Source organism: Solea senegalensis, linkage group LG10 (genome assembly GCF_019176455.1).
Source record: "Solea senegalensis isolate Sse05_10M linkage group LG10, IFAPA_SoseM_1, whole genome shotgun sequence".
NCBI classification, from domain to species: Eukaryota; Metazoa; Chordata; class Actinopteri; order Pleuronectiformes; family Soleidae; genus Solea; species Solea senegalensis.
Window position 1 is genome coordinate 3,820,580 of NC_058030.1, and position 26,426 is coordinate 3,847,005.

The window sequence follows — 26,426 nt, forward strand, 5'->3', positions numbered from 1 at the left end:
TATCTGGATGTTTCTTTCATTTTTTTTAATTTATTTTAAAGATTAGTTTCGGTATAAGATAATCCTTCATTGCTGCTACAACAGGGATATTTGCATTAAGAGGAGGAGGAGGAGGAGGAGGAGGAGGTGGTGACGGTTCTTACAGAAAGATTGATCAAATCAAATTGCCTTTGCGCGTCAGGAGAAAGACGCAACAGCTGCAGCAGCAGTGACTGCAGCAGCGAGTCTGAGTGACATCTCCATCTGGTCTCAGCTCACATTTACAGGTGAGCTATTTTTAAATCTGGATGTATTTTCTCATTTCTTTTCCTGTGTCTGTGGAGATGAGAACATTGAGCGTGAACTTCTATATTATTAATATTCTTAGTTCATTTCACTCGCATGTGCTGATTTTTGGAAGCGGTTTGAGTTTTAAGTTTAAATGAAAGGTGCGTGCGCACAGGATTCTCTTCATTTTAAGCGCGTCTAGGTGCGTTTTACGCGCGTCAGCATCAGCCTCTCATGGCACAGAAGTCGAGCAATAAAAGCCTGACACACACTTTTTTCTGTTTTCACAGATAAAAGAAAAATCGCGGAGATGGATGTGAAGCTTTACGCAGTCCAAGAGTAGAACCGCGCGGAATTTGTTTTTGCGCATCGCTCACACTCCCGTGTTCTTCCATCATGTTCCACAAACTGACGGATCCGTCAGTGAACGGCAGCTGCCACGGAGCCACCGCGTCCGCGTGCAACACGAGCGCGGACGGAGACACGCTCCAGCTGCCCACTTTCTCCACCGCGGCCAAAGTGCGCGTCATCATCACCTTCAGCCTGTGCGCCGTGTCCGCCGTCTGCAACCTGGCGGTGCTGTGGGCGGCCAGCAACGGCGGCAAGCGCAAGTCCCACGTGCGGATCCTCATCATGAACCTGACAGTGGCGGACCTGCTGGTCACCTTCATCGTGATGCCCGTGGACGCCGTGTGGAACATCACGGTGCAGTGGCAGGCGGGCGACGTCGCGTGCCGCCTGCTGATGTTCATGAAGCTGGTGGCGATGTACTCGTGCGCGTTCATGACCGTGGTCATCAGCCTGGACCGACAGTCCGCCATCCTCAACCCTCTGGGCATCAGCGAGGCCAAGAGGAGGAGCAAAATCATGCTGAGCGTGGCGTGGACCATGAGTGTGATCCTGGCTCTGCCTCAGGTCAGAAACTCCGTGAAAAACACTGTTCATGTCAAATGTGCGTCCCCAAAAGAAGTTTTACAACATTGTTCTGGTTCTCAAACTGTGGTGCGTGTATCACTAGTGGCACGGCAGCTTCCTCCTGGTACAGAAATACTGTTCTACTGTTTATACCAGGGTAACTAAATAATAATAATAACAGAGTCACTTCTTCCCGTAGCCATTTCTTCATATATGGACAATGCAAATGCATAGAGACCCCCAGTCACCAGGGGGCCCCAAAGCTTCATGTTCAACCTCACCTGAGGAGAATTAAAGTGACTTTATTCTTACGTGTTAAATCCATTATAGCTGCAGTAATAGTTTTTGTTTTAATTGTTTTTTTCCTCAAAATAAACTTTCGTTTTTGAGGACCGAAACATGCCCCAAGATATTTTGTTATTTTAATATTTGATTATTATTGTTTACACATTCATATGGATGCTGGCTCCTTGTGTTTTTTTTACTTTTTTATTAAGTAACAGCTGATAATTCATCTTCTGATGATTCTATTATGTTGAATTTAATTTATTCACTTATAATTTTTTTTTACTTTTTTATTAAGTAACAGCTGGTAATTCATCTTCTGATGATTCTATTATTTTGAATTTAATTTATTCACTTATTGTTTAATTATTGTTTTGGGGTTGTGAGAATTTGTGTTGCTCTGAGCATTTTTCTCAACTCGACTCAATATCTATTTTAATTATCACCGTGTAGAGGATTGCTGTTGTTTTCCATGTATTATCTTTTTTACTGGTGTAAGTTGTTTGAGTGGCTCAACTTAAGAAGTTTAACTTAAATATGAGCGGTTATCACGACTGTAGCTTGTTTTGCTAATTTTGCTAATCCCCCCCCCAGCATCTTGCATAGGCCCCCCACAGAGCTAGAAGTGGCCCTGCTTCTTTCTCTCTGTCTGCTGATTCCTCTACAAGCAGGTAGTGCAAAGGATGGATATTAAACCTCTTAACCTCCTTTTAGCCTATACATGCAACACACTCTATTCTGCGTTGTACATCCAGTGAAGCTGCCCCCTGGTGGTTATTCAATATATTCTTCCTGACTACTGATTGACTTCCCTGAGGCAGCTTTTATATATGGTCTCTCTCTCTCTCTCACACACACACACACACACACAGACAATCAGCACTGCAGTCATCATGTAACGTACGGTTCATGAAACGATAACCCCCCCACATTGTCGCCCGCTGAGCAGTGAGCTGTGCCACTTCCGCTACACTGTGACACACACTCAGCGTCTGTGCTGTGCGGCGTGTAAGTGTCAGTCCAACTTCATTATTTGTGCCTTTTTCATCAGCTCCAGGTCGTGGAAATACAATTAGTCTTATTCATTGGTGGGGGATGAATGTTCTGTGTGTGTGTGTGTGGGTGTGGGTCAAGTGCTTCTGCTCAGGTGGTGTTATGTTTTGCAGCTCTTGTTCTCCACAGGTTCTCTTTTTTTTAAACATGCCATTTAGGACATTAAAATTTTGAATGGGGCAGAAATGAATGGTATGAACAGGCAGACGATGCCTCTCATTTCACTGAATGAGTCGCCTTTAGAATCTTTGTTTCCATAAAATGTCAGAAAATGTCAAAAAAATTTCCCCCAAACCTGATGTAATTAAATGTCAGGGTTTTGTCCACAGAGCAAAAATGTGTCAGATTTTAACGATTTCTTTGTCAAATGTGAGCAAAGAAACCAGAAAATATTAACATTTAAGTTTGGCCACATCGTCCAACTCAGGTGCTCCTCAGGCCAGTGAGGAGATATAATCTCTCCACCTGGTCCTTGGTCTCCTCCCAGGTGGACGTACCACGGGTGCAGAGGTGGGTAGAGTAGCCAAAAAAATGACTCAAGTAAAAGTACTGTTACTTTAAGATAATAATTACTCAAGTAGAAGTAAAAGTACTTACTTGAGTAAGAGTAAAAAAGTATGCAGTGAAAAGGCTACTCATTTATTTTTGAAATATTCACAGCAACACAAACGGTAACAAAATTGACACAATATAATATCAAACAGCAATGTTCAAATTAAGATATGTTAAATAATAATATTTTAAATTAAACAACAAATACGGTCTTTAAAATAAAATATATAGCCTTGAACTAAAGCAATGATATATTAAGTATTTGGGAAATTATATACCGTTTAAATAAAGTACAACAAGTTCGGATTATCCAATTCAGATACATCGGCACGGTAAAAGTATTGGTTGGCCGCTCAGCTGACAGCTGAAACCTGGTGTCCGGAGTGTACAACAGAAACCCGGAGACGGGAGACCAAAACCTGGAGACGGGAGACCAGAAACTGGAGACCAGAGCCTAGGTGTCGGACACAGTAAACACCGAGCCGCTGGTCTGTTTTAAGTCCACTTAAAACAGCTGAGTGGGGGTCGGAGTCACGGAGTCACATGGCAACACTTGTCATGTGACTCAACTGGCTGCATTTGATTGGCAAGACTTTTTCAGGGAGAGAAATAGATAAAAAAAAAATAAGGTAACAACCGTCACTTAGCCAAATGGAACGGCGTAAAAGTACCGTTCTTTCTTCAAATATATACTCAAGTAAAAGTAAAAGTGTTTTGCAGTAAAACTACTCCTAAAATTACAATTCATCTAAAAAGTTAGTCAAGTATATGTAACGCAGCGCCTCTCCTCAGGAGGTGCCCCAGTGACATCCTTACCAGGTGCCCGAACCACCTCAAGTCAACCCTATCTCTTAGGGAGACCCCATGCAATCCTTCTGAGGAAACCCATTTTGGCCACTTATACCTGCAATCTTGTTCTTGGTCATGACCATAGGAACGAAGATCTGGTAGATCTTGAGCTTTCCCTTTTGGCTCAGCTCCCTTTTTTGTCACAACGAACGCAATACTGCCCCCACTGCTCTGATTCTCCGGCCAATCTCACGCTCCACTGTTCCCTCACCCAAGATACTTAGGGGTGCATTCACAGCAGGTCGGTTTGATGCACTCCAAGGCCTTAAAAACGTAGGTCTTCATTCATTGCAAGTCAACCAAATGCAGGGCATTGTGGTTACAACGCGACCATACTTACTTGTGTGTAGAACAGTAGCTTCTGATGCAGCTCCAAAACAGAAGTTGTTCTGCATTAACCAAGAGATGAGTGAGTTTTCTTGTTCCTTGTTGTCTTGTCCTTTCCTTTGGTAATCCTTCATGCAGCGCCACCTCAGGCATACAGTACCTATCGTGTAGTGATCTCTAGTGATGGAAATACATGTGTAGGGTTCTTCACATTTGTTCAGTCTTACTTGATGCCGTGAGACTACAGCAGAGTGTGTTTGAAGGTTGAGGAGATTCTTTTAAGGGTTAACTTCTTGGGGTTTCTTTTTTGGATTGGAGGGTAATAACGGAGCATTAAAAAACATCTTTTTCTTTCAAAACTCACACTGCACCCGTGTTTGGCTTCTCTCAGTGTGAAAGCCGCTGTTTGTAAACCTCTCACATCTCTGTTTGTTGGCACTTTCATCAGCAGAGGGATCAAAGAAAGAAAGTGCAACTGCAACAGTGAGATTGATTTAAAATGGAATACACGTCTGTTAAATGTTGTGCTGCAAAGGGCAGTAACACTCTTCTATTTGTATCCCTGAGTACATTGACACACTTAAAATGGTGTACTCACTGGTTGCAATTGCCAGGTTTATTTTCCACTCTGTGGGGAAGCAGCACAAACGTATGCAAGAACATGATGCGCTCTTGCTCATACAACCACAAGGTTACTTACTACTCATCGTTTGCTGAAGAACATGTGAGAGATTGATTGGCAGCCCACTCCTGTTATCCCGACTGGATTTCCATTCAGCTGCAGCATGTGATCCATGGATTATCAACCTGATGGGAGATTTGCAAACATTATCAATGGTTTTCAAGCAGCTAATCAGGTGCAACAGGTGCCTTATCTTTATTTTCTCCGCTTCAGTTGGAGACACAAGTGGACTGAAGTGACAAAAAGTCAACGTCTAACTCGAAGCGCTGACTTGACTTTAAGGTCTGGAAAATTTAGGTAAAATGTTTTTTGATTGGCAGAAATAGGAGATGAAAAAAAATCATACTTTTTTCTCATAATTATTGTCTCTAATCTCAGAATTCTTCACTTTTTTCTTATAATTGTTGACTTTAATCTCAGAATTCTTGTCTTTAATCTCAGAATTATTGACTTTAATCTCAGAATTCTTCACTTTTTTCTCAGAATTATTGACCTTAATCTCAGAATTCTTGTCTTTAATCTCAGAATTCTTCACTTTTTTTTCAGAATTATTGACTTTAATCTCAGAATTCTTCCCTTTTTTCTCAGAATTATTGACTTTAATCTCAGAATTCTTGTCTTTAATCTCAGAATTCTTCATGTTTTTTCAGAATTATTGACTTTAATCTCAGAATCCTTCACTTTTTTCTCATAATTATTGACTTTAATCTCAGAATTCTTGTCTTTAATCTCAGAATTATTGACTTTAATCTCAGAATTCTTCACTTTTTTCTCAGAATTATTGACGTTAATCTCAGAATTCTTCACTTTTTTCTCAGAATTATTGACTTTAATCTCAGAATTCTTGTCTTTAATCTCAGAATTCTTCACTTATTTTTCAGAATTATTGACTTTAATCTCAGAATTCTTCACTTTCTTCTCAGAATTATTGACTTTAATCTCAGAATTCATGCTGTGTGGCTCAAATACTCTGCATGAATAGTATTAGGGCCAAACCTCAGGTGATCTGCTGCGACCAGCGTCAATGTGAGGCACACAGAGCATTTTGTGAAGTTACATTTTGATTCACAAATACTCACAAATAAAGAAACTCTAAAGTCTGTTTTGAAGCAAAGAATCACACAGAGGATAAAGTGGTAGAAGATAAACGGACGAATGTCTCACATCTCACACTCAAAATAACTTATTATGTTCGTCTGGTACTAATTGTGGTACTAAATCAATTTTCTGAGAATAAAGAACGGTTGATTTTTAAGAAATGGCCAAAAATCTATCCCCCTTTAGTGTCTTTAGTCTCTTTGTTTGTCCGTCTGTTGTGCTGTGTTTTGTTTTGTGCTCTTATGTGCTGCTTTCCTGGTGTGTCTTTAAGGTATTTTTGGATTAGCTGTTTTTATTTTTTAATTTGGTTCCCCATTTATGTTGAAATGTGACAATGAGACAAACACAGCGAAATGGGAAAACTCCTCCTCCTCCTCCTCCTCCTCCTCCTCCTTCTCCTCCTCATCTTTGGAGGTAAAGATTCGTTCATACAATGAAAGGTTAACGTGGCAGAATTTCCTCCAACAGGTGATAAAAATAATTAAACAGAACCAGGGATAAAAAGACGAGATCATCCCCGGGCATATCGCAGTCTGCACACCTGGACAGATCGACAGCCTCTGCGATCACAGGCTGCGACACACACACACACACAGGAAATCTGCATAACAAACATGAAAATGCAATAAGAAGCGGCACAAACACAGTCTGTTAATATACAAATCCAAGATATTTCGTTCTATGTTTATTATGGGCACATTTTTAATTCCGTTGTATGAACATGCACGGACAGAATAAAGCCACTTCTCATTCACATTCACACAAGTGACTCGGGCTCTGTAACAACTCTGTAATAAGAATGTCACTTACGTCACGGCAACATCATAAAAATGATTATTTTTTTGAGATCATTGTGTCAATAATCTTCTTACCCAGAGGTGTGTGGTAGTGATTATTTTTGAGTGCCTGCAGCGCTGCACAAAAGCCGGCTGCTGTGACTCCACCGCACATAGACTCTGTTTCTGAGAAATAAGGGAGAGAGTGAGAGAGAGTGAGGGAGAGAGTGAGAGAGAGTGAGGGAGAGATGACAAACCTCTCACATGAAAAGCACATACTATACATACGTCTATTGATTTAATTCAGAAAAAACTTTTTAATTCAGAAAATTTTATTCACCGGTAGGAAACGAGGAGAACCTTTGGAAATAATAAGCGCAATCATTCTTGAGTATGTTGTTTCTAGTTAAGGATGTGAAACAGCTTTCATATTCAAGCAGAGCAGTTTTGGAGAAGATGTTTTTACGACACCGCCATCAACATCCATCCATTGTCTACATCGAATCTTAGGTGCATCGGGATTCAGACGTGGACGATTCTGAATTGCCATCACAAAATGTCCAAATTCTGATTATTTAAATAACATAAAATAGACGATACAAAAAGGCGGAACTCTGAAGTGGAGTATTTGTGATTCAAGATGTTACTTCTTTACAACGCAGTAACTTTCCAGTTTACACATTTCATTGGTTTAATAAATGATAATGGAAATGCATTAAACTCTTGTTTCCTGTTACAAATGCACTGTTAAAAACACAAAATATAATAGAATTATGACTTTCAAAGGACTGCGAAAGCGCATCGAGATGCAGCGATAATGGAATCATGGCCCTTGAATCGTAATTTTTCGCCATTTGAAAAAAAAGCCGGTCTGATGTTCACTGTGTCGCCCCTCGCTCGGTATAGTCCGTAGTTTTCCTCTTCCTCCTCTGACGGGTTTCTCTGCTTCTTTTCCGGGCTTTCCTGATCACAGACAGAGAGTGGAGTTTGTGGTGAACCTATAATTTTGCTGGCCTGACTGAGTTTTGTTTTAATTTAGGTGAAGAGGCAGCCATACCAGGATGAAATGAGGATGGAGTCAATTATTTCAATGTTGACGTAAAAAGTACAGTATTTACGTGTAGAGATCAAGATTTTCTGCAGCTGGCTGGATTGCAATTTCAATAAAATCTTTATTTATTGCTGGTTGTATAGCCCAGTGGTGAAATGCAGTTACCACATGTCACCACTAGGCTAGTGCACCAAAGCACCATTCTCATGCCCGATGCCATTCTTTTAAAAGATTGACTTAAATGAAAATAAAAATACACAACTAAAAGCTTTTTGCAGTGAGAGAAAGGTGTTTGGTGCTTCTTTGTCCACGATAAAACCGTTAATTAAGCACTGGTAAACTCACATAGAAGTGAGCGGAGGCCATGTTCGCTCGTGGGAGGTCGGGAGTTTTCTTATCTTTTGCACTGCGAGGGTGTGTCTGTGCGCGTGTCTCACTCTGAGCTAAAGTTTACGAGACAGACGCCCGAAAACCGGAAATACGTAACTAGCCCGGCATTCGCTGTGAACGAGTTAGACAAGTTAACATTTTTAAACTACATTTGAATGCAGATTACACATTTATTTACATTTTCCATGTTTTTATAAATCATTTGAGATGATTCCTATCTTCTTCTTCTTCTTCTTCTTCACATGACACTGGTGGGGCAGCGCCCTAGCGCCCTCTATGGACGGGCCGCCACCGCATTTCACCATCACAAATACTCTGAAGCTGTTAAATTAGGGTCAGAATCCTGCACAGTTCTGCTTTAAATAATAAAAAAAGAAATCAGGGTTAAAATCACAAAATCTGTCAACACACTTTCCTCACAGAGAGAGAGTCAAAATCAGAAGTGAGAAGAAAGAAAAGAGACAAGAAAAGATTTGAGGGTATGGACGTTGATGTTGCAGGAGACGAGAAGCACACAGTTCACTGTCTTAATGGCTCCTGCTGTTTGCTGTGTACCTGAAGCCTGACAGGCGGCAGAAATCCTTCCATCCTTCATCTGTAATGCTTCCCTGTGTTTGTGACAGAGGGAGCCGAGCTGAGCTGAGGTCAGGGGAGAGACAGGGTCATGCTGGACACGTCTGTAGCAGCCAGTCTATTCATGTAAAAACTGTCCGTAACACCTCTTCTGTATTTAACGTCACAAAAGTCATTTATGTAACACTTAATTACATGGTGGCACAGAAGTGGATGTAAGTCATTCACCACTCTTTTAAGCATTGTTTCCGGAAGGGTTTAAAAAGGTCATTATTTCAGTTACTTAACACTCCTGGATCAAGACATCTTATGTAAGTTAAAGGTTCAGTTACTGCAGCTTTAAAGCTAAAGGGAACGTCACCAGATCCAAGTGATAGATTAACATTTTTTATTATTATGTGTCCCAGAGATCCTAAAACACTTTAGCTGGAAGAGGATCCAACAGGCAGGTTTTGGATCTTATTAGGGAGATAAAGTCAGAGCTTGTGAAATTCATGAATGGATTGTTGTAGATATGACCTGACACGTGTGTCGTCTAAAGTCTACAAAGTGAACGCTTTACAGCAACAGACTGTACCAGTGTGTGAAGTATATGTGAGGAAGAGGAGGATGATGAGAAAGCAAACGATCTTATTGGGAATAAATCTGCCTCCTGCGAAAAGTCTATCGCTGACCACTGTATTTTAAAGTTTATGGTGATAATGGTGTGTACTTCACTGTCCTGCCAGGCCAGGTAGAAAACCTCTGAATTTATGCTCCAATCTCCCGACAATTGCTTTCGTCTGCAAACCACGGTGAAGACCTATCTCAACATTTTAATTGATTGGAAACTGCAGAGAGGGACACATTATTATCTGTAGTGTAGCTGTCCACAGACTCTGCTGCAATCATAAACAGAGTCACTCATTAAGTGTTGGTTTAATCTGTGCCACAATTCTACGGACAAGCTTGTGTAACTTCAAATGTAACACTGAAGATCACCTGGAAACAAGGGCTTTAGTTACATGTGCATCACCATCTGTATTTTACCAAAAGAGACTCAGTTACATGCATGATAAAAGACAATCATTTGGTTTTTCATGTAATTTCATGTAAACATGTTAGTCTGACTAAGCTTGCCTTAATCGGACTAACATACCTGGATAATGCGATTAGGGCTGAAACACTTAACTTGATAGTGTTTTTCAAAGAATTAAAACACATTTTCTTTGTTCCATATAACAAAGAAATCATTAAAACTGAATAATTTTGGTTTGTTGACAAAACAGGACATTTGAGGTCATCAACATTTCCAGGTTTGACAAACACAGATCAACATTTTTCAACATTTTCTAACATTTTATGGTCCAAACGATTAATTGAAAAAATAATAATCAGATTAAGCGTTTATTGTGTATATATATATATATATATATGTATGTAATATAATCGTTAGTGATCCTAAATTTGATTAATAGTTCAATTACTTGTCACGAAGCGTCACATCTGTTGTTTTTGTCTCGTGTTTTTGTCTTACTTAGTTCAGTTCTTGTGTTAGTTTAGGTGTAAAGTCACGTTAAGGTCATGTCACCTTTGAGGTGGGTTTGATTTTCACTTCCCCTTTTATTTTGGTAAACATTCATGTCTTCCTGTCGCGTGGTTTCTTCAGTTGTCTTGACACATCTCCCCTAATTCCCTCATGCGCTTCACCTGGTGATCCTTAAGTAATCACTCGCACCTGCCCTTGATTCCCTTTTCCCTATATAGTGTCCCCAGTCCCTCTGTCATGTGCCACTGCGTCGTTTATGCTTCCAGAGAACACGTCAGAGTCCATGTCTGTTTTGCCTTTTGCTAAGTTAGCACAAGTGTCAAGTTTTGTCTTTTTGAGGTTTTTTTCAACTTCAAGGAAGAAGTGATACTGAGTTTGTTTGTCTGTTCAAGAGGACAATAAAAACCCTTGAATCTTTCATCGTGCCTCCTGTCTTGTGCATTCGGATCCACGCAGTGCATTCACCTCCCTAACATTACTTCTGTATCTATAAGCTTAGTCGGACTGGAGTTGGACTGGAGTTGGACTTGCACCAACAATTTCCTCCCTGGTCTTTGACCCGGAAGTACAAAAATACCTACAGAGGCGGAGTCAGTTGTACACAAATATGTGCGCGGCATATATACTCAGATTCGACAAGTTGTCCAATTGCCTGTCTTAGTCAGACTAAGCTCAGTTGAATTGCTCATGTAAACGTACTGGGTGATGCGGCGTCAAAGCAGTAAAACTACAAAGAAAATAAATCAACAAGTCTTTTCAAGGAAAGTGGAGTTAACACCAGAGGAGTTTTCACACTGTGATTGGCTGATTGGCTAAAGAGAATTCCACTGAGTGCCAGTATAATAAAGAGTGTAGCACAGCAGGGACATAACAAGAGCCACTGACCCTTGATTAACAACTTTGCATAGAAACCACTGAACACCGTCTCGCATGTGAATACACGTTCGTTATTTGCTCCTCCACAGAAGGACAGTAACAAACAACACTTTTATAATGAAATGGATCAAATAATTAGGTGAATGTTTTAACTGCCCTATCCAACGCAGTGTTTTAGCAAAAAAGAAACAAAAAATGGATAAACATATTTAATCCTTTAACACCGAGCGTATCACAGATGACGCGTTTGTGCAAGTGCACTTTGCATGACCGTAATTACGGTAATTTCTTAGACACCAGAGAGGAGAGAGTTGGAAAAATGCCTGCACATAGTTTCCATTTTTTAGGCCCTGTTTTTGGACAAACTCCAGGAAATGTTATTTTCAATAAGTTCTATACTGATTAAATTTCAAAATTCTGGTGCTCATGTACAACTACAGTACAAGTTTGTTTTTCTTCATTTTAAATTGTTAATAGACTGCAGTAAAATGTAAATAAATGCCAGATATTATTCTGGAAAAATGGGCAAAAGCACTTAACACACAGGATCATTTTATGGTCCTTCTATGGTTAAAAAAATGTCCAGAGAGACATTTTGAGTCTTATGTGTTAAAGTACCTTGTAAATTAGTGTTGGAATTTGGGATTTTTCTCACAGATTGATTTGGGATATGATTATTTTAAGTCAACATCTGTTCAATATTCTTTGTTTTATTGGATTTAAAGAATTATGGAATAGTATCACGTTGCACATCATTAAAAAAAAAACAACACAAAATTTGCTGTTTAATCATTCACTTAAGGCACAGTTTGGAGCCTTTGCGATTCGCTAATTGTGGTTTTTTTTTTTACGCTGCTATTTTCAATTTTCACAACTGTTCTGCTTGACTGCTGATCCAGAGTCTGTGGCAGCGACAGAGAACAATATTTCCCTCAGGATTTGATAATGTCAGGTTATCAGACGTGGTTTGTTGAAACGCTGGCAACAGAAAGCTCGGCAACACCAGAAAGATTTGAAAACATTACTGCTCATATGTAACAGTTGCTCATATTGTCGTCTGAGAGTGTGAACCCCTCTCTGTCCACAGTACTGTGTTCCCATCTGTAACCCATAGCAACCGGCTCACGGCATCACAGCAACTTGCATTTTCCACCTCATCCTGAATGTGCACAGACTTAGTTCATGCTCGTGAACCTTTGCCGTGAGGATGAACTTTGAAAATGGAGAGTGGAAAGGAAGGAAAAAAACAATTTTAATACACGTGCAAATGTTTCACACAGTTTCATGAGAACTCGATGTAATGTTATCTCTACTGTGAGAGTCGCTGCGTTCAATCACCTGAACAAACAAAATGTCCATGACATAAATCCATTCTTTTTAATAAGGCAATTTAATTATGATGTCAATCCATGGAAGAAATGACTATTCTTTGGATATGTGGACATGCTGGGTTTATTTATATAACAACCGAAAAAATCCTTTACATGAAGTAAAAAACAAAACAACATTTTACTAAAAATGAAAATGAAAAGTTGAATTAAAATGCTAAAAATTAGGTTGTGATGAGTTTATCTTTAAGAAATAGCTGGTTCACTTATTCAAGACGATATCACGTGTTACGGAAATGATATTTTTAATTTGTGTCACAAATTATTTGGTGTCAAAAGCGTGTTGTTGTCTTTAAAAAGTGGGTTCCCCTTAAAGAAGTGTGGCATACTCTGCTAACTCTCTTATAACTTAAAATAAGAGTTAACTGATCCATGTAAGTTGACACTTTGCAGTTATTACTAAAATCTAAAATGTAACACAGACTAATAAGTGGCTCCTTCGCTGGTTGATGCCTCCATTGTTGACATCCATTAAACTTTCTATCTCACAGTGCTTCGCTGTTTCTTGCCGATTCCTTTGACCACAGCACTGTTATTGACCTCCTCGCTCGGCGGGCGAAACACATCGACGCACAATTATGTTTCTGACAATTTAATGGACAAAAGTTTAATTACAGACGGCGTGTTCCCATGTGGCAGGTGCAGAAAGTGAGCGACGCAGGCATCACTTATGTGCCTCTTTCAGCCAGTGTGAAGCTGCTCGAGCTGCATCTGCAACACAGCATCATATCTGATTAGATGTTTTTTTTGGAATCGAGATCTGTAAATGACTGTAAATAGCTGTGTGTGAGTGTGTCATACATGTTTGATGCACATGAAACATATACTCTAAAGCCTCAGCAGGTGCACATCAACAAGCAGCTTGAGTTTTGTAAAGACCTGTATGGTCTTAAAACTCCTGCTTTTCTGGACTTCCGGTTTGGTAAGATGGAGTAGACACGCGTGTGAGTCCCGTTCCCGCAACTATTCTCAATTCAACCCCAACAAGTCAATGTGCAGTGACATTATTTTTGTCTAAGAGATGCAGCAGCGAAAAATGACATCGCATTCAACCAGGAAAGGTACGAGAGAGCAGAGTACCAAGCCCGATCCCCCCAGCGTAGGTGACGGCGGGCTAACCCTTGTTAAGCCCTCCGAAGCAAAACTCAACCACGTTCACGCCAGTGTCAACCCATGCTCAGAAAATAACCTTGGTAGAGGAAAACCCAACTTGCAAGATGAATGTTTGTTAGCATTGGAGACAACATGTGCAACGCTAACTGAGAGCAGTGCTAAGCTGCTGGCTAAGGTGAGCGGAGTGGTCGGCATACCTGAATCCGAGGGGCCGCGTCCCTCCACCTTTTTTGCGGAATTGCTTACAGAGGTTTTTGGCGAGGGTTTCCTGGAGTCACCACCAGAGTGCGACTGAGCCCACCGGATGCTTTCCGACAAGCCGAAGCCAGGACAGAGACTGAGACCCGTTATCATCCGGCTGCACAGGTACCATGTGAAGGAGAAAATCATCTGCGAGGCCCGCACCAGGAGAGGCAATCTGCAATATCGAGGCTCCCCCATCTCTGAGGTTTACGAGGATTACGCTCCGGAGATAATGGAACAACGCCAGAAATGCTGGGACGTGATGTCGGAGCTATACAACCTGGGCTTCAAACCAACACTGCGCTACCCTGCCAGGCTCGTCATAGTAACCAAGGATTTAGGTAGCAGGAGACTGATCTTGGTGGCAGAGTACGGTGGAATAACGATAACCTTAGTCATCAACCCTTTGCAGAGTTGGTGACTAAGGCTACTAAGAAAACAGGTAACGGGGTACGTTTGATCTCTTGGAATACCAAGGCTGTGCGCATGAACAGCTCATTGAAAATTGGTAAGGTCTTGACACGCTTGCAAAATCTCAAAGTAGATACTGTGTTTCTACAAGAGACGCATCTAAAAACGTCAGATACTCTCCGTATCAAGAGAACATGGATGAGCCATTTGTTTCATTCAAAGTTTTCTAATGGATCTAAAGGGGCAGCCATTATCATTAACAAAAGGGTCATGTTCGAGCCAACAAACCTTATTCAAGATACTGACGTCTGTTATGTTGTGGTTTCAGGCACGCTACAGAACACACCGCTATTATTAGTCTCTATTTATGTGTCTATGTGGGATGATGACCAGTTTTTCATAAGGCTTTTTGCCAAAATCCCAAACTTGGACAGCCACCGTATAATTATGGGTGGGGATTTCAATCTGGTACAGGTCCTCTTCCACCCAAATTCCATGATTCAAATCAGCAGAGGTGGTGAGGAGTTATGTTTCCCAGTTGGGGAAGCATAACACACGTACACCATACATTTTCTCACATTGACTTTTTCTTAGTTGTAGTAATAGTAATAGTAATCTTCTACATTGCGTCAATGCATGTGAATATCACCCTATAACCATATCAGATCATGCCCTAACTTCATTAGACATTAGTTTCCCACATGGCACAACCCACCTTCCACCATGGAGGTTCAGCTCCCACTTGCTGGTGGATAATAAATCACAAAGCCGCTCCTATATTGACCTAAACGATACTCCAGACATTAGTAGTGGCATTTTGTGAGAAGCACTTAAAGCTACAGTTCCTGGACAGGTGATATCATGTGTTTCTCAGATGAGAAGGGCTGAAAGAGCTGGGTTAGTGGAAATCACAGAGGATCTAATCAAACTTGATGGAATTTAATCGACTTCTCCATCCCCCACCCTCTACAAACAACGACTTCTATACATAGCCATAGAGCCATTAGCTATCTGGCTTAGAAACCAAGATGAGTTTGAAGGTATCACCCGCTGTGGCTTGGTCCACAGACTTTCTCGATATGCAGACGACCTCTCGTTGTTTATTTCAAACTTCCTCCGATATTGTCAATTTTAGATCAGTTTGGTCGCCCTTCCCTGTAAAAAGTTAAGCCTATGTGATTTTTTTTTGACTTTTGCTGCTTATATAAATGACACTGCAGTTCTATAAACATGTCATAAGTGATAAGTAATCTAAACTTGATACAATGCTCGTGGTCTCTCCCCCCTTCCTCTCGTCTGTCCCCCATTTTCCCTTTCACCCCAACCTGTCTTGGCAGATGGTCGCACATCTGTCAGACATTTATTCTTGTTTTTTCCTCTCCACTGATGCCTAGTGTTTGCTCATTGTGTGATCTGCTGGGGTTTCTCATGCACTCTATAATATTGTAAAGGTTTCTGCCTTACTATGTACAGTGCCTTGGGATAATGTATGTCGTGACATATCACGCCACGTCGGTTTAAAAAAAGAAGTATGCCCCCCAGTGCAAAAGTCAAATTCCGCCTATGATTGTGATCAACACATGAAAGCTAAAGCTACTTCCTCTACTCCTGAAAATGTGACCATCACAAACCAATCTCAATTTGATTACCGCTGTTCTAACTGACTGAGTTTTCCAATGTCGTACAATGAACCGAAACCGAAAAGGTCTGACTTTAAATGATTGCGTGTAACAAACTGTACAACTGTGGGAGCTCCAACACAAACAAGAAGTTTTCCTCTACAACTCCCACCATCACAGTCATGTGGCATATAGGTTACGGTTGACATAGCAACACATCCCGACATGGAGCCACTGTCAAATGATGTTGACGCTGCTGCTGCTGCCGTTCATTGGCTATCTTGTGCGTGTCAAAGCTCCAGTGGGTTTCCGAGTATGACAGCAGCATCAGTGTTGTATGGATTGAGTGACGCTTTATTTGATTTTTACTGACAGTGTTTTCCAAACACTTCTACTGTGTGTATACTATCATACATATATATATATATATATATATATATATATATATTGTATACAGCCTGTATACAGCCTTGATATTGTATACAGACACAAAAGGGATGATCTAATTGATCATATAAAATTCACATAAGTAAAATAAAAATAGGTGCAGTGCCAGTGTAATTACTGCATTTCTAACTAACTGCGATTCCCACTTATGTACAAAGACTCTCCACACCCTGGATATAACGTTTGATGAAGAAAAGTTAAATGAATGAAAATGAATAAAAGCAGGAACAAGCCTTAAGGGTTTTTTGCATGCGGTTCTGGATCATTATTATCACAATATCTCATTTATTCATGAGTTCAACCTTGAAACCTCCTGAGGGCAGGCTGGAGGTACTGGAAACTTTACAGAGAGATCTCTCTTCAAAACCACCCTTTTCATTTTTCTTTAATTCTCATAGGTCAGCACCTTCACTAGATCTGTTTCAAATGCCTCTCTTCTTATTTCCTCTCTCCTCGAGAGAAAATGTTTTTTCAAGTTAATCTAAAACCTTGCTCTTTGTCAATTTTGTTGATGTGCTCTTAACAACGCAACGTGGTTTAATTGTTAACGTTAGACATCCAGCAAATCTTCTAATGTACTAATGTATCTCAAGTGTGAAAGCTCGTTATGACCAATTTTGTGACTTTGGTTTATTACTCTGTTATGGTGATGTTTAAAGCTGAACTATGCAGGATTTTTACGCTAAATTAACCCTTAGAACACAGAGCATTTAGGCTGCTTTTTCCATTACTGTGTTAAAAGTATATGCAGAGGCTATAAGACTTAACTAACTATATAAACACACCTGTGCAACAAGTACTCAAATGTTTTGCAATCGAATCAAATTTGGAAATATGTCGAATTTCAATGTTCGCTTGGCTCTTTTTTATGAAACAAAAATAGAAGAAAAACAGTGTATTTTGTGACTTTTTCTAAAAAATATATGCAACACAATATTAGACATAACTTTGACTCAACAACACATAAGACTATGAAAAAATGCATGGAAGACGACCTTATATGGACAACCCCAGGATGTCCATCCATGCCATGTGAGCACTAAGGGTTAACAGCTTTGGAGTTGTTGTGATGGTTAAATGTCTTGTTGCATCTGTCGTCACTGCACGAATCAGGAGGCCCTTGTGGTCTTGTGAAAAACAGGCAGTTGCGAGATGTTTTTTATTGTATCAAAAAATGCCAAACAAGGTATTGATGGCATGAATAACACAAGTAAAGGTAGTTTTATTTAAACACATTTCCTGGATGAAATGAGTTATTAACAGGTTAGCTTGTTAAAAAAATAAATAAAGAACGAACAAATCTTTTTAACGACTCTTTGAAAGAAACAGCTCCCTAAGATCTGTCTCCCTCAAAGAGCTGTAACACCCATCTCTACACGCCAGGTGCTGGCTATAAGATCAAGGCACAGAAGAGTAATCAACACAGAGAGATGCAAAATAGATGCCGACCACGACTTGTGTTCGCCAGCTCCTTTGAAAACAAATGCACACAGACAGGAGAGGGGAAGGGGAGGAGGGGAGCTTCAGATGTGACTTTTTTAATCTACTCTGAAACTGTTTGGGGAGCTCCGTAGAGAAAAGGCCGACCAGACTTGCTCTAATTCAGTTCAGCTGTAATTTCTGAAGGTCTCACGAGCGACTTTCGTAGAACATGGCAGTGGTTGAACCAGAAACAGTGGAGTGGCACTACATAAAACATGAAAACATGAAAGCAGTTGTCTTATGTTCTACCATTAGTCAACAGGAAGTGAGCTCAGACATAGTCTTACCAGCGGCAGAGAAAAGCCGATGCTATGTTTTTGTTTATCACAGTAATAATACAATAATATAGTATAGTATGTGGCAACCGAATTGACGTTGTTCAAATGTAATCTCCACATTCAAACATGTAGAGATACTAAAGTTTAGAAGGGTTGCAGTCCATTAACTCCTCTTTACAAAGGTGACTACACATTTGTTCCCATGGAGACTATTGAGACAGTCAACAGAGATGTGGGGAACAACCGATATGTTCACATGAGTCACTGTCACTATGCACTCAATGAGTGGGTGAGTGCATATGTGGCTCGTGCTTAGACGTGTAAGTACTTGACCTCATTGTGACGTGGTCCATGAGACAATAAATTGTTCAGATTGAGCTTCGCCATCTAATAATAACACATTCCCAAGATCAAAGTGTCCTGGTATGTACAGCACAGAGGGTTATTGAGTGGTTTAATGAGTGAGGACGGTGCAAATGATATGTTCTGGTATAGACCTAGACTGCAGGGGGATTTTCCTGTGGTGCACTCTCTCACACTCAGGGTATGAATATGATTTTTTTATATGTCATTAACCTTGTTCTTTCCCTCCCTAGTTTGTGTCTTTCTGTCCTTCCCTCTCTTTCTCCCCGTATCCTCATCTTGCAGGTTGCAGGATCCAGGTCCAGTTTTCAAGGCTATTACTATCATACATATCATCACCATTATTATTATGCTATAATTAAAAGTCGATATCCGTATAATTTTTATCAACACTCTCTGCTGCTGCTTATATAAATTATATTGTATTGCTATAAACATGTCATTGACTGTATAAACTTGTAACTTGATACAGTTGTTCTGTATCTGCTCCTGGTCTCTCTCTCTCTCCTGTCTCTATCAAAAGAAATCTCTAAATAAAAAAAATATATACAGAAATAACTAATTATAACTTGAGACCTCTAATTTAAAGTCAGTAGATAGTAATAGTTAAATCGAGTGGAGAATTTGAGGCCTCTGATTTAGGGTGTGACTATGTTTTGATTGATTGACGAGTGGATGTCATGATCTGCTGGTCCTCATGTTCTCAGAAAGAACAACCCTTGGCTTTTACCCCAGCCCTACACTCCCATTCAAAAATGGTGTCTTAGTCTTCCGAAAAAACCCAAGATGGTATCTGACAAACAACAGCAGTTCCCAAATCCATTGACCCACGACCAGAGACGAGAGCTGAGGTGCGCTCAAGTTTGTATGCGGTCCAAGCTCTTACTAATACACTCATCTTTATACTGTATGTTGAAGGAACAACAAAAGTGCATCACTCATTGAACTGACTCATCTTTCCTGGGCAGAGGTACTGTCAGCTCTTGTATCACTTGTACCATCACAGTGACAGTTAAAAAAATCATAGATACGGAACATACAATCTGTAGTACATCATTTGTTGCATAAAGGGCAGACTTTTTGTCATTTGTTTGTTATCCCTGGGGAGCGTCTGGTGTCCACAGAGTGTTGCTAAGCATTTTTGCTTGTGCAAATGTGGTGAATATGGTAGTTCCTTTCGCACTAAGATAAGGGTCTTCATCAGTCTCATGCAAGCTCATATTCCAGGAGCTGCACTTGGCGGGAACTTATTTGTCCCATTTGTCCAGTTGGGACAAGGACTTGTATTCTTTGAGTGACGTATCTTCTCTTCAACAATCAAAATGAAAAGACTGAACTGAAAATACAGGCGCCAGCATGGGCAGAAACGGTCATATGGACCGAAAATGTACAGACACAAATGCTGTGTTTTCATCCATCATAATATGGTTTGGTTTGGTACAGTATGGCACTGACTAAGAACAGTAGCTTTACTTGGTAGGTGGGGTGTGGGCTGTGCCTGATGGCCAAATAGCGTGACATTGTACCGGTGCAACAACAACGAATGGCGACATCAAACGCGACACAGCAGACAACAATGGAGGACGTCTAGTAGCTCTTTTTTTTCTGCCCGTTCATGGCTATTTGTCTCATCAAAAGACATCAACGTCAACGTTGCACCCATCGCAAGGGAGTAGCGTTTTTCTGTCGTCCAATCAGCTGACCATTCTACTCCAGCACCCCAAGGGAAGGGTGCAGTTATTTTGGTTCTATTCCTAATGAAAACGCAAAAAATACGTACCGTACCCTACCAAATTGAACAGTTCCACTCGATGGAAACATGGCTAGAAAGAGTGGAGTAGCATGGACTATTTTGTTTCCAATTTTTTTTCCAGTATTATTTTGTAAATATTCATATTTGGAGGCCAGTTCAAATTGAACAGAATAAATGTATTTTTTGACTATGCCTGGAATTTTAACCCTGAAAAAAAGGTTGAGAGGAACCCGGTCAAACTATTAGTTCGATATAAAGCCAACAATTCTACAAGATCAAAGATCTAGTAGAATAGATTTGCTCTGACTGGCTCAGGTTGGTTGTTTGGGACTATTAAATAAAATGTCCATGTGCAGGAGTGAAATTAGAGAATCTAGACGTGGTGGAAAAGACGCAGATAACAACATCTCCTTTGATGCAGGAGGAACTGTAGAAAGCGTGTGACAGACTAGATAGATTGGAATGTGGTTTTGCCACATCTACTGTCACAATCTCACAAATGTGATATACATTCCAGAGCAGATGTTCCTGCAGTACCTCAGTCATTCATCTCACTCTGCCATCAGATCAGCTGATGAGTCAATAATCAGATTCAAATCTCTGCACCTGCACTTTCTCTCAAAGCCTCCCTTTCTTCTCGCCTCCTCCAAGAAACACGCAAGAGGGGATTAACACATGTATCACAGTGGCAGATTTTACTAATCCACAGCTGGAGCATGGAGGAACAATGGCTTCACACATTCTAATGATGTTGTCCTCAAGACTTGATCTTAAGACCTGTTTTTGAAGGTCTCAGATGTAGAGGACTTAGGAATCTATCTTGAAATGCAACCAGTAACATTAGTAATGTGAATGTGCGTGACTGTTATGTCACTGATAACCGCTGCTGTCCCTTTACACTAAGAAAATGTTTGTCAGGACTCTGTTTTACTCCAGGTTCTCCAGTTTCCTCCTACTGTCCAAACACATGCAGATTTGGGGATTGGGTCAATTGGACACTCTGTATGAATTGTGTGTCTCTATATGTGTGTCTGTGATGGACTGGACTGGTGACCTGTCCAGAGTGTGACCCACCTTTCACCCTATGTCAGCTGGGATTGTCACCAGTGCTCCCGGCAACCCTTGTGTGGAGGATAAAGTGGTAGAAGATGAATGATTAATGAGTTTCTACTTTGTTTTGTTCACATATCTTAGATTCCACCTTCCACTTCCTGGTTTTTGTTAAAATTTCCCACCATTTGCCTGACCCTGCCCAATCCCCAGTCCCTGCTGTTTTCACCAGGTCAACCTGTGTCATTACTCACCCACATGTCCTTGTCAGATTAACTGTGTTTCCCGTATTATTTTTGGGTATTTTCCTTGTCTTTTGTTATCCTTTCCGCATCTGTATTCTCTGTTGTGCGTTTGTCTGGAAGAGGAAATGTTGCCAAGTCCTCTTCAAAACCACAAGCCATTCATTTGCATTAACTCTACACACTGCGGTACCTTTCCCAAGACCCAGAGACGTGACAGATGAGTGTGGGGACTGATTAATGCTCCTCCATTACTGTGAACAATGTATGTAAATGTATGAAATCAACTTGGCTGCCCTACGCGAGTATAAGCAGACAGGAAATACATTTATTATTGCTGATTTGAAATGCAAATACAGAGTGTCAGGTCAAATACAACCTTGGCTCAAGACATGAGATTTATACTTCTTCAATTTTAAGTCAAGTTTGCTGATTCAGTTCACTGCTATTACCTTTTTATTAAATAAAACACATGGTATGTGATATAAAAGTTTACTGCTTGTCTTTGGTCGTTGGTCGTTTCTCATCTTGGTCTTGATGTTGGTCTTGTCTTAGGACACTGGTCTGGGACTTGACTTGGCCTTGGTTAGTGTGGTCCTGACTACAGCCCTAACTCCTTCTGTCAGACCTGGTTTTAACATCCGTCCTCAGTGATCCAGTCACATACAAATCAGGCTAAATACAAGTTTGTTTTGTGCCGTTCTAGATCAACTATGATCTGTACGTTGTAATGCACACGTGTACATGGGAAACTTGCATTGCAATTGCACTTATTTTTCTCATTTTTCATGTGTTTTGTTAAGAGATACTTCATTAAATGTAAAACAATGGGAAACAAATTGAGTCCTTGTTGTGTATAGGTTATTATGCTATTATTATTATTTTTCCATACTAATCAGTGCCCATACATGGAGCCACCATTACAATAAAAAAATGTCTTATGGTTAATAACGGGCGCACGGACATGGACAGCCAACTCGAGATGGCGCTGCCTGCTGGGCAGAATCACCACAACAGTGGGTGGTAAAACATAAACAAATGTTTGCTTATAAATGTTAATTAAGTAATTAAGTTTTCTCTGAGGGCAACTGTTGTGCAGACCTGTTTTACTATTTTTACTACTACTTACTACCTGTTTTTCTCTCATGGTTAAAGTGTGAGTAGAGCATTGCTCTATTAAGCTCCTCTGTCTCATGCACACACACATTGACAGACACAGATTTGTGCAGCTATGATTTAAAGGACTCACATTAAAACCCATTAATTAGGACAGCCTAACCAAAGCGTTAACCTTAATCATAACCAGTTAATGCCTAACCCTATCTTTAACTGCAATTAAAATCTTAGCCCTAAACCTAACTAGAAATGAGATTCTGCCTCATTAGGATCAGGTTTTGGTCTCCTACTCAAAGTTAACACCAGGCCTAAGCAGAAACTATGCTTCTTTCTTCATACAGATGTTCCTATTTCACAATGTGACCATCACAGTCCCAGAGAACTTCACCCAGTGCACCACCTATGGCAGTTTTGTGCAGCACTGGCAGGAGACCCTCTACAACATGTTCACATTTGTGTGCCTCTTCCTCCTGCCTCTGGTGATCATGATCTTCTGCTACACTCGCATCCTCATCGAGATATCAAGCCGCATGGCTCGGAGCAACCGTGAGTCTTGTGTTTTTTGCAAACATATCAAGTGTGAGAAACTGAGTGTGATGAAGATGTTTTCTTGTCCTCCAGTTGTGTCCAGGGACGTTCATCTCCGCCGCTCACACAACAACATCCCCAAAGCTCGGATGAGGACTCTGAAGATGAGCATCGTCATTGTGACCTCATTCATCATCTGCTGGACGCCGTACTACCTGCTGGGCCTGTGGTACTGGCTGTTTCCCGAGAAAATGGAGGAGACGGTTTCCCATTCACTGACTCACATGCTGTTCATCTTTGGCCTGTTTAACGCCTGCCTAGACCCCATCATTTATGGCTTGTTTACCATTCATCTAAACCAACGTCTTAGGAGATGCTGCCGGAATTCAAACACACCAACAGAAATAGAAAACAACACTTGCCTTTTGCACATGACACACCTGTCATGTCACAGGCAAAACGCCCCAGGTGTCAACAGTGCAGACATCGAGGAGGGACATAACACAAACGCCTTGAAACATTGCTCAAGGCCAGTTATCCCAGTGAGCAAAATAACATAACTTTAATTATTTATTTCTTTTATTTATTAGCAATGAATACTGCATTGTTTCTGCTCTGAAATCCTTCACATTCGCAAGAAAATGATGCCGCTTGTCAGATGAATTTGCTTATTTTTGTTTGCACTGATACTGCATCCCAGTGCTATTTTAAAGGTCCACTGTGTAAAATCGAGGTCAAACGATGTTCATGTGGAAAGTAATTGAAGAAAAATATATAATCTCTATTTTTATAAGGGCACAATCACCTGATTGTATAAATATTTGTTCTCCTTCACACTTGGAAGTGGGAAATGAGGGCTTTCTCGCTGCAATGTTGGCAGATTTTACACACTGTACCTTTATGCCCATGCTTATCCTCCACATTATTTATCACCTTGGATGCCACTGTGAGATTTTGACAGAAACGCGTAAGGATGATATGTGCAGTTGCAGAATGTTCAAAGTCAGCGTAGTGTGACACTACTCGTCATATACACACACACGTTTGCGCAGAATCCTAATCCTATCCTAACTTTAACCATCACAACTTAATGCTTAACCCCAACCCTTAACCTAACCCTAACCCTAAAACCCTTTAGAGGTGTGAAGACCAGAAATGATTACCACATGCTACATGCTTTAAAAAACCCCAACAACAACTCTTTAACTCATAATGAAAGGTTTGCACAGCTATTTGTTCATGGACTTCCATGAATTTGGACAGCACATACAAAAATAGGCATTGTAAGAAAAAATAATAAAAAAATTGCTGCGCCAATAGCGTAGCTCAATTACAAAATAAAGGCTGAATTACAGGGTGCAAAGTGACCCAGGAATGGCTGCCTTAGTTGTTACGGGTGATGTGGAAACGCGTCTCCGACCGCCTCCTGGAGTGGTTTGACAGGTTGGATAACAATCTGTCCTTACTGCATCTCGGGTCAGGCGGTCACAAAGGTGTAAAGGTGGCGTCTGGTTCATTAGTGAATTCAAAAATCCAAATAGTGCAATCTCGGGGTCAAACACACCGCCACACATGTCAGAGAACCACTTAGATATGTCACACATTTAAAGGTGGGTCAGAACGGAATAATGGTGTCTGCGCATAAACCTAAATTGAATTAATTGATGTCTTGCAGTCATGGATATAATGAAATCCTCCCAAACCTCATTTTCAACCTGATTATAAACGTGTTCGTTTTGATGTTAACACCAGGAAGGGAAGGGTGAGGTGAGGGACATTCAGCTGAAACGTTTAACGTCACCATTAAATGCTCTATAGGTGTTTCATGCAGCCACTTCCATGAGTATTTTATTTGAAAAATCACCACAATCGAGGTGAAGCTTCACATCACACACTCTTGCGTGACAGGAATTTTAAAGACCTGTGTGTTCTTTGTGTCCCTTGTGGCTCAAAAAATGAACTAAAACGATCTCTGTCACTCACACATCCCTGCACAACTTATGATAATAGATATGTGATCAATCGGTTTGACACAAGGCGGCTGTGACTACAAATGAATGTGCAGGTTTTTTCCTCTCTTTCATTGCTCAGTTAGTAAAAACCAGGTCATTCGTAATGCATTGTGTGCAGCATAAAAACACTGTAGCTCTGATTCACTGCAGAAATCACTGTCTCCTTTGACCACGGCAGCCTTTTAAATAAATATCATCATATCATTACGTATTGAATGTATTTCTGCCAAACCTGTCGCTTAATCCATCTGAGGTCTGTTCTGTACTTACTGTGTTGACAAAGCTCTATGAAGCACTACCATCCTTCATTTAATATTGATAATATTAGTGTTATTAGCGTATTATGTTGTGTTGTGTTGTTTTTTGATGACTGTGATATGAAAGCTTGATTTAAAAGAATATTGTAAAGTTAACTGTAAATATGTTGCTAAAAAAACAAACACCAGGGGAGAAAAAGAGTGACCAGTAGCATTTGTTTGCATGATATTGTTCGTTTTCTGCAAATTATGCGAACTGTTGTGGTGTAAACTTGTGTTGTGTTGATTTTTAATAGCATCACACGATGCACAAACATCCCTCCCAGCTCCTGTACCTCTGTCATTAGCTGGAAATGGCTGAGTTAATGGAATTAAAATGCTCTGTACTGTATTTTACTGGCTTCTCCTTTGTTCACCACCAAAATGAAAACCTTAATTAGCTGCATGGCGATCTAGTTTTTAGTTTCCCAGCCACAGTGGGGATCCAGAGTCAGTTTCCCCCCCAAAGGCCAAATTATGTTCGAGATGCCAATTGACAGGCCAAAACATGAAAACACTGCCAAAACACTGAAACAATAATCCACACATGGCTATTTGCTCAGTAAGGTTCCATTAAACATACAAAGATGCAGCTGTTATTGTTGAGGATTCTTCAATTTGTCGAATAATGCACCTTCTGCGATTAGTTCTGACCAGGCATAATGTAAGTTTAATAGAGCTGTGATTCATCTGAATTCAGGGTACATGAGGTTTCAGCTGGTGGCACCTGTAAAGTGTTGATTTCAGATGTTTCAAATGTTAAAAAGCCATTGAAAATGTTCTTTTTACCTCGAAGGTCATACCTTCCAGGCTAACTCCTTCATCACGCTGCGACATCGTCTCAGGAATCCTCTGTGTTCGCG

The 26,426-nt window shown here is 40.5% G+C and overlaps 1 protein-coding gene across 1 annotated transcript; it reads left to right on the plus strand.

Annotated features, from left to right (window-relative positions):
- The first annotated feature begins 565 nt into the window (after positions 1 to 565).
- gnrhr4 (gonadotropin releasing hormone receptor 4) lies at positions 566 to 24,327 on the plus strand. The gene is made up of 3 exons (XM_044036538.1): positions 566 to 1,182; positions 23,069 to 23,273; positions 23,349 to 24,327. Exons 1-3 carry the CDS (start codon positions 664 to 666, stop codon positions 23,813 to 23,815), a joined length of 1,191 nt encoding a protein of 396 aa, XP_043892473.1. The 5' UTR covers positions 566 to 663; the 3' UTR covers positions 23,816 to 24,327.
- The last annotated feature ends 2,099 nt before the right edge of the window (positions 24,328 to 26,426 follow it).

Bases quoted from the DNA above. Each gene is read 5' to 3' on its own strand.
- gnrhr4 (XM_044036538.1), top strand. From the start codon at position 664: ATGTTCCACAAACTGACGGATCCGTCAGTGAACGGCAGCTGCCACGGA. The intron at 1,183-23,068 runs GTCAGAAACTCC...TTCTTCATACAG, and splicing joins TGATCCTGGCTCTGCCTCAG to ATGTTCCTATTTCACAATGT. The intron at 23,274-23,348 runs GTGAGTCTTGTG...CTTGTCCTCCAG, and splicing joins CCGCATGGCTCGGAGCAACC to TTGTGTCCAGGGACGTTCAT.